At 41.9% G+C, this 15580-nt stretch overlaps 2 protein-coding genes across 3 annotated transcripts; one reads left to right on the forward strand and one right to left on the reverse strand.

Annotated features, from left to right (window-relative positions):
• Positions 1-199: 199 nt before the first annotated feature.
• LOC115581531 (cell division cycle protein 20 homolog B-like) lies at positions 200-15580 on the forward strand. Of its 2 annotated transcripts, none has more exons than XM_030416692.1 (12): positions 200-426; positions 905-964; positions 5387-5603; positions 11011-11108; positions 11283-11334; positions 11770-11886; positions 12638-12852; positions 12978-13072; positions 13388-13613; positions 14065-14190; positions 14279-14402; positions 15264-15580. In XM_030416692.1, exons 1-12 carry the CDS (start codon positions 394-396, stop codon positions 15359-15361), a joined length of 1461 nt encoding a protein of 486 aa, XP_030272552.1. In that variant the 5' UTR covers positions 200-393; the 3' UTR covers positions 15362-15580. The 2 variants fall into 2 exon arrangements, with proteins under 2 accessions (XP_030272552.1, XP_030272551.1); XM_030416691.1 differs by having other exon boundaries at positions 201-426; positions 13385-13613.
• On the reverse strand, positions 2193-4582 carry gpx8 (glutathione peroxidase 8 (putative)). Its single transcript, XM_030416734.1, has 3 exons — positions 4285-4582; positions 3851-4112; positions 2193-2660 (listed from the first exon to the last, which is right to left on the reverse strand). The coding sequence occupies exons 1-3, from the start codon at positions 4489-4491 to the stop codon at positions 2497-2499; spliced, it is 633 nt and encodes a 210-aa protein (XP_030272594.1). The 5' UTR covers positions 4492-4582; the 3' UTR covers positions 2193-2496.

Consider the following 15580-nt stretch of genomic DNA (forward strand, 5'->3'; position numbering starts at 1 on the left):
TGAAATGATAAACAGTGTAAAGAAATGAAGTGTGTCCTTGTCTGCCGCCTCCACCTTTACAACATTACCGCGCTGCTCTTTTCTTTTCTTTTTTTTTTTTTACTGTGTCTATTTGTTTCCAGTAGAAACCAGGACGCGGGGGGAATCCCTTAACATTAATTGAATAGAAAGAACTCCACCTCCACCTCACCTCCAATGACAGAGCAGAGGACGGTGCTTCCCGCTCCACCGTCCGCCCGGGGAGAGTATTTAGGAGCGGAGCGTCCGTCCAGGAGGCCAGACGAGCAGGTGCACCGGGCATGACCGGTGCTTAGAGACTGAGAGGAAGCTGATGGTGTTTTTTCTGATGGCTGATTTTTTTTTTTTTTTTTTCTTTAGTATCGAGAACTGAAGATGCGTCTGAAAACTGGAGATTCAGGAGACTGGGTGAGTGATTTTTATATAATACATAAATTGCCTTAAAGCTGGACTGTTTCCTCACTACCACTTGCTGACCTGTTGAAACCTGGCAACCACTTCAAACTCTAAACACATGGCGGTGTCTCTTTGGTCAACTGCAACCTGATAAATGTCATAATTAATGTAAATACTGTTGGAAATTATTCACTCCTTACAACTGCATCATCTTGTACATATTAGTGTAAATGTTTCCATTTTTAGTGTTATAATCATATTTTATGTTTAATAACTATTCCCTGTACACTGGAGTCAAATTCCTTGTTTGTGTGCACATACTTACCAATAAAGCTGATTCTGATCTTAATCTACAATCAAGTTGATTCAAATAACACCTGCTTTTACTGCTACTCCTTGTAACTTTCATTGAAGAATCCAAAACTCTCTGAAGATCCCAGTATTTATTGTGCGTCACCTTGACTGACCTCTTTTTGTTTTTTATCACCAGGACAACATGAGGAGAAGGCTGAGAGATCATGTGGGAAAGCGAGCACACTGTCCCTTCAAGGTAAGCAAGCAAATAAAGGGATAATCCGCATGAAAACAATCCAAACTTTCAGGTTAATTTGAGCCAGCTGCATCCACTCCAGCCTCCGTCCTCTGAGCTGGCGGTGACAGTGTGGCAGTGTACTGCTGCTGGCTGTGTTCTCTGAGTGACGGCTGTCAGCTACACTCCTCACTGCTGCTGCCTCAAACATCCAACCGAGGCTCTGAGTCAGCTGCAGATTAAAAAGTCAAACGGTTGAATGAAGTCAGGAGAAGGAACGAAACGGGCGTTGAAGTCTACGTTCAGCTCAGTGTCACATCATATAATAACAGTCAAATTCATTCATTTGCATGATACAGCAGGCCTGTGAGCTGTGACTGGTCGGGAGGCAGTGTAATGTTAGCTGACGCTTGTGTTGCCAGCTCACACTGCTCTGCTACCCGAACAGTTACATTTGACTACTTCTATATCACTCACTCTGATAAGGAGATATGACGTAGATATGATATTGAAGAATTTATTACAGTTTTTCAGCTCTCTTATGGTGGGCGGCTGGGAGGCAGTGTCTTGTTAGCTGGTTGGTTGCGTGTGTGTGCCAGCTTACCTGCTGCTGCCCTCCAACTGTCCATATAAATCCACACCGGCAGCACCAGAGGACGTCTGCAATGAACGTGAACTTCAGTCAGTTTAAAAAGAGCAGGCTAGGTTTGGAGATGGAGAAATTTTTTTAAATAAATATTTAGCCGCAGCCGTGAGCTGTACCACATACACTGACATAACCAGGCAAGTTACTGTTCCTGAGATACACTGTTGACTAATGGCCAGGACATTTTTTTGACATTTGTGCAAAGTTTTGTTGTAACTGTCATTATTTGTTGAGTGTTGGCCAAAAAATGTGTTTTGTGAGGTCACAGCGATGTTCGACCACCAAAATCTAATCAGTTCGTCTTTGAGTCCAAGAGGAATGTTTGTGTCAAATTTTAAGAAATTCTCTAAAAGTGTACCTGCGAGAAACGTGTTAACATTGGGATGGACGGACGACCCACCAACATTATGCTTCCAGCCAGCATACAGCATACAGCATCAGCTACAGGTTGCACAACATCAGCACCAATATGCAATTAATAAGTAGCTCTAAGCTGTAAACCTGAACACAGGATCCTAAACTCATTACCTAAGTTAAATAATTACGAGATAATTTTATTCATGAATGGTTGTTTGGCTGAAATCAGTCAAAACGGGCTGAAAATAATGTGCAAGATTTTAATATAAACATCAGAAATAGATGGTACAAATTAGCCAAACTGAACATTTGCAGAATCAAACACTTGTATGGTTAAACGATCCTTCAGCTGCAGCAGCAGTGGTCATTATCAGGAATGTTCGTCATGACTGTCACTATTAACCACAGGATGGTCCCCACGCACACAGACAAACACTCTCTCGACATTAGTGGATTTCAGTTCAGAGTTCAGTCCCTCCTCTGCTGTCAAAGCACGGGAAACACCGGCGTCACACACACAGACGAGTCCGGCGTCTGTCGACGACCACCATCATAGCTCCACCCGTTTCTTCAGGATGATTTCTCGCACCAGTGATGTGACGGCTTGACGAACGCTCTCCATGGGCTCGTCCGTCCTCCAGAAGCGGACCACCTTCCCCTCCGGATTCACCAGAAACTTCCAGAAGTTCCACTTTGGGATTTTCTGGACGGAATCTGAAACACAACACAAAACCAGACACACTCTTAAATTCAAGATGATCAGTGGTGGAATGTAGCTGAGTACATTAACAGATGGATGTACTGTGCTTCTGTAACAAAATCAAGGTACTTCTACTTTCCTCAAGTATTCCCATTCTATGCAGCCTCATACTTCTAGCCCACGAGGTTTGACTCACAGCTTTAGTCACTTTATGGATTTTCATACCCTTCCTGACCCTGCACGTCCAAATTTGTTGACTTTGAATTTCAATTTTTCTGATAAACTAAAGGAAAAAGATATTGAAGATATAATATAATCCTCCTGAGACCAAATAAACTGTTTCCTAAAATACAACATACACTAAAATTCATCAGTATAATTAAACCATACACATCATGTTCATTAGAGAACAGTGACAGGGAGCATTTTACTGAACGAAGAGTACTTTGACTTTTCATACTTAATACTAACTCGATTTCTGATTGTAAGGAAGTGATTACGATACTTCTTCTAGCACTGGATATAATGAATAGGACAGACAGGCGGATAGATAAACATTTTTTTACCATGATACCTCAGTTATGCTTATCAATCACTTATAACAATCACATCTAAAGGAGGCAGGATATCTAAGAGATTAAAGGTGCTATTTTTAAGAAAGGTTGATTTTAGAGTCTCGATTCCCAACTCGTCCCAACTCACATGACATCAGTGCAGCAAAGTGGTTGTTATGTCAGAATTTAAAATCAGCCCAAGCATCTTTTTTCTGCAGTTTGTTCTGCAAAAACAAAACCTTTCCATATCGAGACATCTACCTGTGACGGGCCATTGCCAATATCGGCAGACAATATCCTCCAAGTGATATTCATCAGTTGGGCTCTGAAGTTATGAATTTTGTCTTCTCTCTCTAGTTCAGTGTGATATAGTCGAAATAATTATCAACGTATATGAGACAAATTAAGACCAAAATTATTACTTTTATGGTGGAGTCTTATGTCTAGAGGGTGGACGTTAATAAAAACTAGAGTACTACTGAGCATCTGTGCTTTGTAAACAAAAAATATTCCGGTCAGCGACTCATCATTATAACTTAAAATAAATACAAATAGACTTGCACCATAGTGATGGTGGACTGAACTAAAACTTCACATACAGTCATATCTTTGACATAAGGCGCAGATGTGTGCAGATGTGGCGCACTGACCTGTGAGGAATCTGAAGGCGGGGTCCGCCTCTGAGCCCATTATTTTGATCCTGCTGAAGAAGGGGAATGTGACCCCGTACGTGGCCTTAGCGAAAGCCTCGATGTCCCGGCTCGTCCCGGTCTCCGTGTCCCCGAACTGTCCGCAGGGGAAGGCCAGGACGTTGAAGTGAGAGGTGCCCAGCTCCCGGTGCAGCTCCTGCAGAGACCTGTAGTTCAACTCCGTCTGCTCGCTGTGACTCGCCACGTTTACAACCAGAGAAGCCTGAGCAGGAGAGGCACACACAGGAGTGACTATCCTGCAGTAATAAACACTTTAGAAAAAAACACATACACATCTCATGAAACAAAAACCTTCAGTCATCTGACTCTGGGTGACAAAAGTCTACGCAGATTTATTTTCTGAACCGAAGCAGCTGGTGATGATGTGGACTCACTTTCCCTCGGTACTTCTCCAGAGACACCGTCCTGCCCTTCGCGTCTTTCACCTCGAAAGCATAAAAGTCGGCAGGTTTTCTGGGCTTCACCAGCTGAGTCTGCAGGAGGAATAAACACCCCACACCGACCGTCATGCTCAGCAGCACCGTCAGCTTCTTCGCTTTCGGGTTGGAGGACTTAGCAGGGTAGCCCCCTAAGGCCTCCATCTTGGAGGGGGAAGAAGGAGCCGCGGCTGGTGAGGGGGGGAGTCCTGCCCAGAGTCTCAGGGCGGATCGATGGAGGAGCCGAGTGAAGCTGGCATCGTTCTAACTACCATACCGGAAGCTAGATGAATGCTCCTACAAAATAAGAAGGAAATTAAAGCATGCAGTTTTTCAATTCAAAAGCCTAAAGCTTGTGTGGCCCTCCTCTTAGGTTTTTGAGAGCTAATGTTTTCAATCAACCAATCAATCAGTCAATCAAAACATTTTTTTAAAAAATTTTGCAGTAGCGAGGCTTCCTTGATTTCAGTAGCTAGCTTAATTCTTAAATTCATGAAAAGGTTAATTACATAAGTGAACCCGTGGCGATGACAGCGAACGATGATGATGATAGTGAACACAGATCTTTTACTTCAGTAAAAGTAGGACTACTACAGTTTAAAATTAACCTCTTCACCTATGTAATAAGTACCTCTGTAGCTTAATCTATAATAATACATCATAATTTATGAGATTAAATATGTTGTGCTTCAAGTAGTATGTTTGGAGCAGAAATTAAAGTCACATGAAAATACTCTAATCCACCTCTGCTCATTAACATTTTAGTAATATCCTATGGCAATCTTAATTACTGATTTTAAACTTCCTACTTCTATCCATCTAGCAAGTTATTGGCAATTATATAGTGGATTTTGTTAGTCAAAAGACATTCACAGTGCTTTTGCTGTGAAACCTTTAACCGGAAGTCAAGTTCTTCCAGTTCCTTGCTTGACACTAGAGAAGTTCTGTGGTCAGAAGTTTGTAGAGTTGTGCAGCTTCTGTTAGTTGTCAGTATGTTGAGACTATGGAGGCTTTAAACGTGTTTAATTTTAAAAACAACGTGTTGTTGTTGTGTTCTCAGGCACAAAGCGAGCAGCAGGTTTCATACAGGCGGTTCAGGAGGCGGATCATCCAGAGGAGCAGCAGAGAGGGTCCAGCTGCCAGCACACCGCTCACCACTGGGCGGCGCTGTGAGCCCAGCTTTGAGTTCGATCCGGTCTGTCAGAGACTGGAGCTGGACTCTCCACCACCGAGGCACCATGAGCCAGAACAGAGAGTCATACAGGGACACCTGCAAGGTACAACACACACACACACACACACACACACACACACAAATCATTAAAACTGTGATCAATAACACCCAGACTGTATGGAGGACCAAACCTGACATAAGTATAAATAAATAAATAAATAAATAAATGCATAAATGCATAAATAAATACAGAAATAAATAAATAAATGCTGAAATAAATGTATAAATAAATAAATGCATAAATAAATACATGCATAAATAAATGAAGAAATAAATAAATGCTGAAATAAATGTATAAATAAATAAAAGTATAAATAAAAGAATAAATGCTTTTTATTTATTTATACATTTATGTTCACCTACATTTATTTATTTATACATTTCTGTTCACCTACATTTATTTATTTCTGTATTTCTGTTCACCTACATTTATTTATTTTTGTATTTCTGTATTTCTGTTCACCTACATATATTTATTTCTGTATTTCTGTGTCCATATGTAAATGAGGAGGTAGGAGGTCCTAACCTCAGTCAAGAGCATGATTGGTCAAATCGGAGAGCCAGACAAAAGCAAACGATTCCTGATCTCAAGCCTCGCTCTCTGTAACGTTGTAAACAGCTCCAGTTAGCTTAATGGCCTCGACCAGTGTGACAGGTTAACTGGCGTTCATTTTAACTTGCGAGGGTCCCAGATGTGCTGCTGGTGTGGTTTGAGAATCCTGTCTGGAGAGCCATGTCCGCTAACCAGGAAAAACATTCTGCTCATCGCTCCAAGTCATGTATACGTGTATTCGTTTTGACGTGGCTTGAACACTTCTATCCACACGGAGAAGCCGGGGCTGCGACCTGCAAACCACTGCTAGACGAGCGCTACAGAGCACAAATCGTCCAAAAGTGCATGTTGTCGGTCTCATATCTTTGTCGTGAATCTCTGTACTCTTAAACAACTCATGTGTGGAACAGTATTAAGCATTTGTTCACGCCGAACGGCTCGAGAGCGGCGTGGACACCGCTGTTAGCAGTTAGCTGCTAGTTAGCTTTTAGCTGCTCGCTGTAGCGCTAAGAGCGTAGCGTCCAGGTTAACTATTGACACATGTTACCACCGAGAGTGAGATACATGTCTGGGCTTTCCTATGAACCATTGTCGCTACTGGTGTTTGTATCACAGGTTGATCTGGACGTCTCACGATTTGCCACAGCTGATTGACCTCACGCTGAGCTCGGGCTGGATGTCAACGTACTCTGCAGACTGTTTGACCAGCAGGCTGTATGACAGTGTACAGTTTTCACACTGACTTAGCTTCAGCTTAATAACGATGTATGCGGCTCGGAACGATGGCTTTAAGCGACCATTTGCACAGTGCGGAATGAAAAATACCCGATGGTAACCGGTGTCACAAGCCTGGACGCTGCGCTACAGCGAGCAGCTAACAGCTAACATAAGAGCTAAGGGGTCTCCACGCCGCTCTCGAGCCGCTTGGCGTGAACAAATGCCTCAGCCTGTTCCACCCATGAGTTATTTGAGAGTACAGACATTCACGACAAAGATATGAGACCGACAACATGCACTTTTGGACGATTTGTGCTCTGTAGCGCTCGTCTAGAATACACATATACATGACTTGGAGCGATGAGCAGAACGTTTTTCCTGGTTAGCGGACATGGCTGAGGATCCCTCTCTCTCCAGACGGGATTCTCAAACCACACCACCAGCACACCTGGGACCCTCGCAAGTTAAAATGAACGCCAGTCAAATTCATAACTAAACCAGAGCTACATGAACAAATGTCAACAACTGCAGCTAACAGTTAGCTGAGTGGGCTTGCTGGTAGCCAGCTATGGAGGACCAAACCTGACATAAGTATAAATAAATAAATAAATGCATAAATAAATAAATACATAAATAAATAAATAAATGCTGAAATAAATGTATAAATAAATAAATGCATAAATAAATGAATAAATAAATAAATGCTGAAATAAATGTATAAATAAATAAATAAAAGAATAAATGCTTTTTATTTATTTATACATTTCTGTTCACCTACATTTATTTATTTCTGTATTTCTGTTCACCTACATTTATTTATTTCTGTATTTCTGTATTTCTGTTCACCTACATATATTTATTTCTGTATTTCTGTGTCCATATGTAAATGAGGAGGTAGGAGGTCCTAACCTCAGTCAAGAGCATGATTGGTTACAGGAGTGTGCTCGATGAGGGTCTACTACTTCTGCCTTACTAGCAGCGCTGAGTCCTGTACACTGTACAGGAATGTTGCTGGCTACCAGCAAGCCCGCTCAGCTAACTGTTAGCTGCAGTTGTTGACATTTGTTCATGTAGCTCTGGTTTAGTTATGAATTTGACTGGCGTTCATTTTAACTTGCGAGGGTCCCAGGTGTGCTGGTGGTGTGGTTTGAGAATCCCGTCTGGAGAGAGAGGGGTCCTCAGCCATGTCCGCTAACCAGGAAAAACGTTCTGCTCATCGCTCCAAGTCATGTATATGTGTATCAAGACGAGCGCTACAGAGCACAAATCGTCCAAAAGTGCATGTTGTTGGTCTCATATCTTTGTCGTGAATGTCTGTACTCTCAAATAACTCATGGGTGGAACAGGCTGAGGCATTTGTTCGCGCCGAGCGGCTCGAGAGCGGAGTGGAGACCCCTTTTAGCCCTTATGTTAGCTGTTAGCTGCTCGCTGTAGCGCAGCGTCCAGGCTACCTTGTGACACCGGTTACCATCGGGTATTTTTCATTCCGCACTGTTCAAATGGTCGCTTAAAGCCATCGTTCCGAGCCGCATACATCGTTATTAAGCTGAAGCTAAGTCAGTGTGAAAACTGTACACTGTCATACAGCCTGCTGGTCAAACAGTCTGCAGAGTACGTTGACATCCAGCCCGAGCTCAGCGTGAGGTCAATCAGCTGTGGCAAATCGTGAGACGTCCAGATCAACCTGTGATACAAACACCAGTAGCGACAATGGTTCATAGGAAAGCCCAGACATGTATCTCACTCTCGGTGGTAACATGTGTCAACAGTTAACCTGGACGCTACGCTCTTAGCGCTACAGCGAGCAGCTAAAAGCTAACTAGCAGCTAACTGCTAACAGCGGTGTCCACGCCGCTCTCGAGCCGCTCGGCGTGAACAAATGCTTGATACTGTTCCACACATGAGTTGTTTAAGAGTACAGAGATTCAAGACAAAGATATGAGACCGACAACATGCACCTTTGGACGATTTGTGCTCTGTAGCGCTCGTCTAGCAGTGGTTTGCAAGTCGCAGCCCCGGCTTCTCCGTGTGGATAGAAGTGTTCAAGCCACGTCAAAACGAATACACGTATACATGACTTGGAGCGATGAGCAGAATGTTTTTCCTGGTTAGCGGACATGGCTCTCCAGACAGGATTCTCAAACCACACCACCAGCACATCTGTGACCCTCGCAAGTTAAAATGAACGCCAGTTAACCTGTCACACTGGTCGAGGCCATTAAGCTAACTGGAGCTGTTTACAACGTTACAGAGAGGGAGGCTTGAGATCAGGAATCGTTTGCTTTTGTCTGGCTCTCCGATTTGACCAATCATGCTCTTGACTGAGGTTAGGACCTCCTACCTCCTCCTCATTTACATATGGACACAGAAATACAGAAATAAATATATGTAGGTGAACAGAAATACAGAAATACAGAAATAAATAAATGTAGGTGAACCGAAATACAGAAATAAATAAATGTAGGTGAACAGAAATGTATAAATAAATAAAAAGCATTTATTCTTTTATTTATACTTTTATTTATTTATTTATACATTTATTTCAGCATTTATTTATTTATTCATTTATTTATGCATGTATTTATTTATGCATTTATTTATTTATACATTTATTTCAGCATTTATTTATTTATTTATGTATTTATTTATGCATTTCTGCATTTATTTATTTATTTATTTATTTATACTTATGTCAGGTTTGGTCCTCCATAGGTTTGGTCCTCCATAGCCAGCAATATTCCTGTACAGTGTACAGGACTCAGCGCTGCTAGTAAGGCAGAAATAGTAGACCCTCATCGAGCACACTCCTGTAACCAATCATGCTCTTGACTGAGGTTAGGACCTCCTACCTCCTCATTTACATATGGACACAGAAATACAGAAATAAATATATGTAGGTGAAGAGAAATACAGAAATACAGAAATAAATAAATGTAGGTGAAAAGAAATACAGAAATAAAAAATGTAGGTGAACAGAAATGTATAAATAAATAAAAAGCATTTATTCTTTTATTTATACTTTTATTTATTTATTTATACATTTATTTCAGCATTTATTTATTTATTCATTTATTTATGCATGTATTTATTTATGCATTTATTTATTTATTTATGCATTTATGGATTTATTTATTTATTTATTTATTTATACTTATGTCAGGTTTGGTCCTCCATAAGACTGATCTGCAGTGGTGAAATCTAAGAAGTTACATTTATTCAAGTACAATTTTGAGTTGCTCACTTTACTTGTTTACTTCCATTTTATACTTATTTAGACTTCTCTTCTACAATGCAGAGTGAATACTTTTTCCTGCATTACATCACAGCTATAGTTAGTTACCTGTAAGACATGTAACATAACCAAATCATGTATGCAACTCTTGTGAATTACAATGCATTGTTAGTGATTATTGATGATACCAGAAATTCTCAAGAAGTCGCCGCTCCTCGTCATGTTGCTGAAGTCTGAGAGGTTGTGACACGTTTCCACCAAAGGTTTTATTTCAATAACATCGGGGCTCAAAAAGATAAAATGATCAGATTATAGATTAATCCAACAAACCAAAGCAGATTATTGTATCAGAGCACTGTTTGCTATTTCCTGAATCATCTCACAACCCCTCAGAATGACCTCACGACTCTTAGAAAGGGCCTGAACGAACTGAACTAAAGAGCCAGTTAAAGTAGCTCCACCTCCAGCAGCAACAACAGTGAAGCATCATCATCAACATACTCTTGTACTACAGTGTCATAGCTAGATTCTGTCAGAAAATGAAGGTGCTAATACTTTTACAAGTGCTTCAGTTTTACCTTTATTAGTAGGATGCCACACGGCACTTACGCACTGAGGCGTGTGGTCACTTTAAATGAAAACACATTTTAATCAATTAAGTAAAATGATAAATAAAGTTCCATCTATATGTGATAAGCCTGATGATGTGGACTATTATGTATCTTGAGCACAACTCTTATATGACCATATGTAAAGGCTGATTGCTAAAATATTTCAATATTTATCAGACCAAATGAACCTAAATTGATAAATCACCTCCAGAATTAGTTTAATCTCCCGCAATTAGTTTCTGTTGAATACACAGAATAATTAGAAGATTCGTTACAGCACCGCTTTGAGATGAAGATCAGTGTAATGTTTCCTGTGATGTCATCTTGTCCCAATCAGAGACAGCATTAGCAGGAGGTTTGCCAGACAGCACAGCTGTTGCACCGCCCACCGTCACGGCCCGAGGAAGTCTTGCAGCAGAAAATGCACCAGAACAGGTTTGTTTCAGGAACTTGTAGATTTTTGCCAACAAGGAGCCAAAGCAAAGATGTTTATAGTGATAACAACAAAGCAGGTTTTAGACTGGTTTGTACTGTAATAAAGTTGAGTTCTTCATTTCTGATGAAAAATTAATATAATCATCATCTCAAAGGAACCATTTTTTTTGGCAGGGATTTGTGTGGAGAGCTGCGGCTGAAGAACATGCAAGCACTCAACAGGCTGGTGTGGCACGAATGTTCTTTCACTATACAAACACACAAACAGGGAAATGACTGATTATCTGAAGGATGTGTAGAGTTGCGACTGCATGATGTCATACCAGGAAAGAGGAATGAGTAGTAGAAACCTCTAGGGGTCTGTTGGAGGTATCTGTTGTGGGATTACCAGTTTGTCTTTATGTTTCAGCATTCATGTTTACGCAGTACACAATTGTTTCAGCGTGTGTGTGTGTGTGTGTGTGTGTGTCTGTGTGTGTGTCTCCACTGGCCTCAACCAGTGCAGCAGGACACATCTAGCATTCAATAACGATTAATTCATGTCGATAACATGAGAAAGACTGTGTGAAAATTAAGTCAGTCAAACTAGAGATGTGTTTGTTTGGATATGAAACTTTGCGTTTGTATTTTGTGTAACTGTGGTTTTATGTTTCCACTGAAGGTTCTGATGACAGAAGGGAGGATTTGCAGCCATTTGCTCTCCTGGACGAAGGTTCTGTGAGTACACAGGGAAAGCCAGCGATGAAGTTGGCAGCGCCATCACTACTGAACGACTACTGTAAGCAAAGACACAAATCTGAAACCAACAGTTTGTTAGATTGTGTGGAAACACTTAATCACCTCGCCTGTCTGTGACACACTTAGCGCACGGCCTGTTTGTCACTACTGAAAACTTAAATCTTAAAAATGCTCGGTAATTTCCCCAAACTGCAGGACAATGTAGATTTTACTAAATACAATCTAAACACAGGGGAATTAGATATTTGCTGGGGAACTGTTTTCAGCCGTGGATGAATACATATTTGGTTTTACAGCAGCAGAATAATGTGTGTAGTATTGACTCAGAATAAACCACTACTTGTCCCGCTGGTTTAAGCTACTTTAGGAAGGGCTGAATTAAAACAATATACACGGTGGGTATCTTAAGAGCTTACTGAAGTATCTTTGAACTATATTTGTCCTGATTTGACTCCTTTTTTAGTGCAACAGAAAATTATTTGTGTAGAGGCTAGAAGGTGGAAAGATATAGAAACATTTTAGCGATGAGGAGACCTTCTGTGTGTAGGTGTGTTGATGGGACTTCTTACTGTGGCCCTGGTCCTTCTACCTATTGCTTTCAAATTAGTCACACCTCTGTTCTCCATTTCTAATGAACACATCACTGAACATCATATGTGACGTGGCGAGCCAGCTGCAAAATAATCTTCTGACTGTGGTGAATACATGTGTGGTAGCTCTGACTCATCCTGTTTGCCAGGCTCAGTTTAGCGTCTGTCGTCCCCTTCTCTTATCCCTCTCTTCCTCCTCAGACACTAACCTTCTCGACTGCAGTTCTTATGGTCTGATTGCGTTAGCGCTGGGCTCTTCTGTTTTCATTTGGGATTCAGAAACCCGTGCGCTGGTGGGATGTTTGGACCCAGTACCAGGGCGAGCATCGGGCAACCAAAGTCAATCCATCTCCTGTCTGTGCTGGAGCAGAGACGGCAGAGCCCTCTGCATTGGGACCAGGAGAGGGGACATACAGGTAAGAGCTTTGGTAAAGTCAAGAGTAAATGAGTGGAAACTGATACATACAAACTGTGGTGGACATGTAGCACCCAGTTGAATCAGCAGTCTGCAGTGACTCTGTCTCTCTCTTCACTTCTTTAGTTGTGGGATGTTGAGCAGAGGCAGAATGTGAGCCGTCTGTCATCACACTTGTCTGCGGTCAGAGCTCTTTCCTGGAAACAGCAGTTACTCAGCAGGTAAGTGATGAAGGTGGCTGGGGGGGGGGGGCATTGGTTTAAAGGTACAATATGTAAGAATTCTCCACCTAAAAATATAGCAAGTTAGACATGTAGTTAGCAGGTCGGACTGGGAGCTGTGGGACCACAGGAGATCATGATGTCAAAGCTGCTATTTATTTGTATTTATGTATGTATGTATGTATTTGTATTTGTATTTGTCTCAACCAAAATTCTTACATGTTGTAGCTGGAATCAAAAGGCCGTCAGTTTGTATCAGTATCAAGTGTGCAGTATTCTTGCAGGGGAATAACAGTTTCCACAATCTCACAGCAGCTCTGCACTCGGACATATCCATCACCTTGACCCTCGGGCTCCTACGCCTCTGGTAGGTGCAGCCGCCCAGGAGGAGGGGATCTGCAGCCTGCAGTGGTCTCCAGGAGGAGACCGGCTGGCCAGCGGCTCAACAGATGGCCTCCTCTGTATATGGGATGGTGACGTCACAGGGCTCGCAAAGTCACGTCAGCCAATCACAACAATGAAACAGCCCAGTGCTGTTAAGGTCAGTGTGTGCTTTACGACTGGGGCTTTGTTGGAAAATGAAAACACTGCTACATGTGTTTTGCATTCAGACATTTCTAAATGAGTGTAAATAGAGTACCTGTGTTCACGCTGATGTTTTGGCGGTACCAGGATGGGGGTCGATCCTGAGACCACCACTGGTAAGATACTTTAATGGTAGCTTGCACAAGAACACCTGCTTCATTCACCGTGGGTGACATGTTTGGTAGTTTTAGGATCAACACAACCACGATTACAAATAGCAAGCAACTGTGTGTTATGTTGAATGACTTGATGATGACTAATCTTGTCTCACGTGAACTTGAATGGCATGCTGCCAGCGGGGTTGCTTGAGGATTTTAAAAAATGCTGTTAGTTGATCATGCAGCTATTCAGAGAGTGGTTTGTTTAAACAACCAGGCAGCTAGTGACCATTGTCTGTATGTGTTTAGGCAATGGGATGGTGTCCATGGCAGAGAAAGATGATCGCCACCGGTGGGGGATGGAAAGATGGCGTGCTGAGAATCTGGGACACAGATTCAGGGACTTGCGTGACCTCTGCCAACACAAACTCACAGGTGCTTAAGAGTCAGAAGTGCAAGAGAGATATTTCCTCTTTTTGTGTCTGAATATCACACAGATCGTTCCTAATGACTCCCATTGCAGATCTGTTCTCTACGATGGGCTGAGAAGAAGAAGTATCTGGTCACAGGTCACGGCCTTCCTGAGCACCACATCACCTGCTGGACCTGGGAGTTCCCGTCCCTCAGCCCAACCTACCAGCTCACAGGTGAGAGAACCCGAAACATAACTGCAGCCCTCAACAAAGTCTGTTTAACACATTCAGCCTCATAGGAATGTGACAGTTGGACAGTAGTTGCAGCTCTGCCATTGATCACTGAGATACTTAATAGTCTTTTCACACTTATGAGTCATTCATGTAGTGGGCTTGCAGTAAACATGAAACTATAAATTACACACATCAAAAGTCACTACATTCTATGTGAGACGTCACAGTTATCTGATGTATTGTGAATTCTCAGGGGCAAAGAAAAAGTTCTGTCAGACACAGACGCAAAAAATTCCATAGTGATAATTTGAAACGTGTTCATTGCTTTGACTTTGACTCTGGTGGTGATCTTTAGCTTGATTTCCTTTGTTCAACTTCATTATTCACTCTTGGCTGTTTTCTGTTCAGGAAAGGGGGGTCTTTTCTTACTAAGCAGGAGTGAGTGACGTGTCTGGTTTGTGGTTGTGGTTTTAAGTAGAAGTTGACTTTTCACACCAAGCAAAGAAAAATGACCAGAAGATTTGAGACTCGTTTTCATTTGGAATGTCGAAAGTTTGTGTATTTTTTCACGGCTCAATGTTGTGTGAATGTGCACCTTTGCATTGACGTGTGCATGTTCCATTTTGCTGTGGTGCTGTATTTCAATTTGGCGCAACTAATGACATGCAAGTGAAACTAAAACTTGTGAAAGGCGATGACAGCAAGCACTGTGGTAGGGCGTTTAGACCTTTCCATTTGACAAAGTCAGAACCTGCCCATAAGGCCACTGAAATTGTGAAAATAAAAATTTAGTCACCTCCGACTTAAATGGAAAATAACGTATTTGAACATCGTAGTTCAACCATGTTTTTGTTTTTTCAGGTCACTCTCAGCGCGTCCTGCACTTGGCCTTGAACCCTGACGGGACTCAGATTTTCTCTGCTGGAGCGGACCAGCGCTTCCACATCTGGCACATGTAATCATCACCAGCACTGAACGTGGAGAACATGCGTGGTGGATGTTGTTGGCATCCTTTGTAAATGTGTAAAATGTGTAAATATGGAAGAGTCTTAAACCTGCCTTTGCTGGTTACAAAAAGAAGTCAGATTGTATGTATGTAAGCTTATGAGGAAATTGCCCTTCTTCTCACTTGATGTATGAACTCAGTAAACATTCTCCTAATAAATTCTTGGTCTCAA

Source organism: Sparus aurata, chromosome 5 (genome assembly GCF_900880675.1).
Source record: "Sparus aurata chromosome 5, fSpaAur1.1, whole genome shotgun sequence".
Lineage (NCBI taxonomy): Eukaryota > Metazoa > Chordata > Actinopteri > Spariformes > Sparidae > Sparus > Sparus aurata.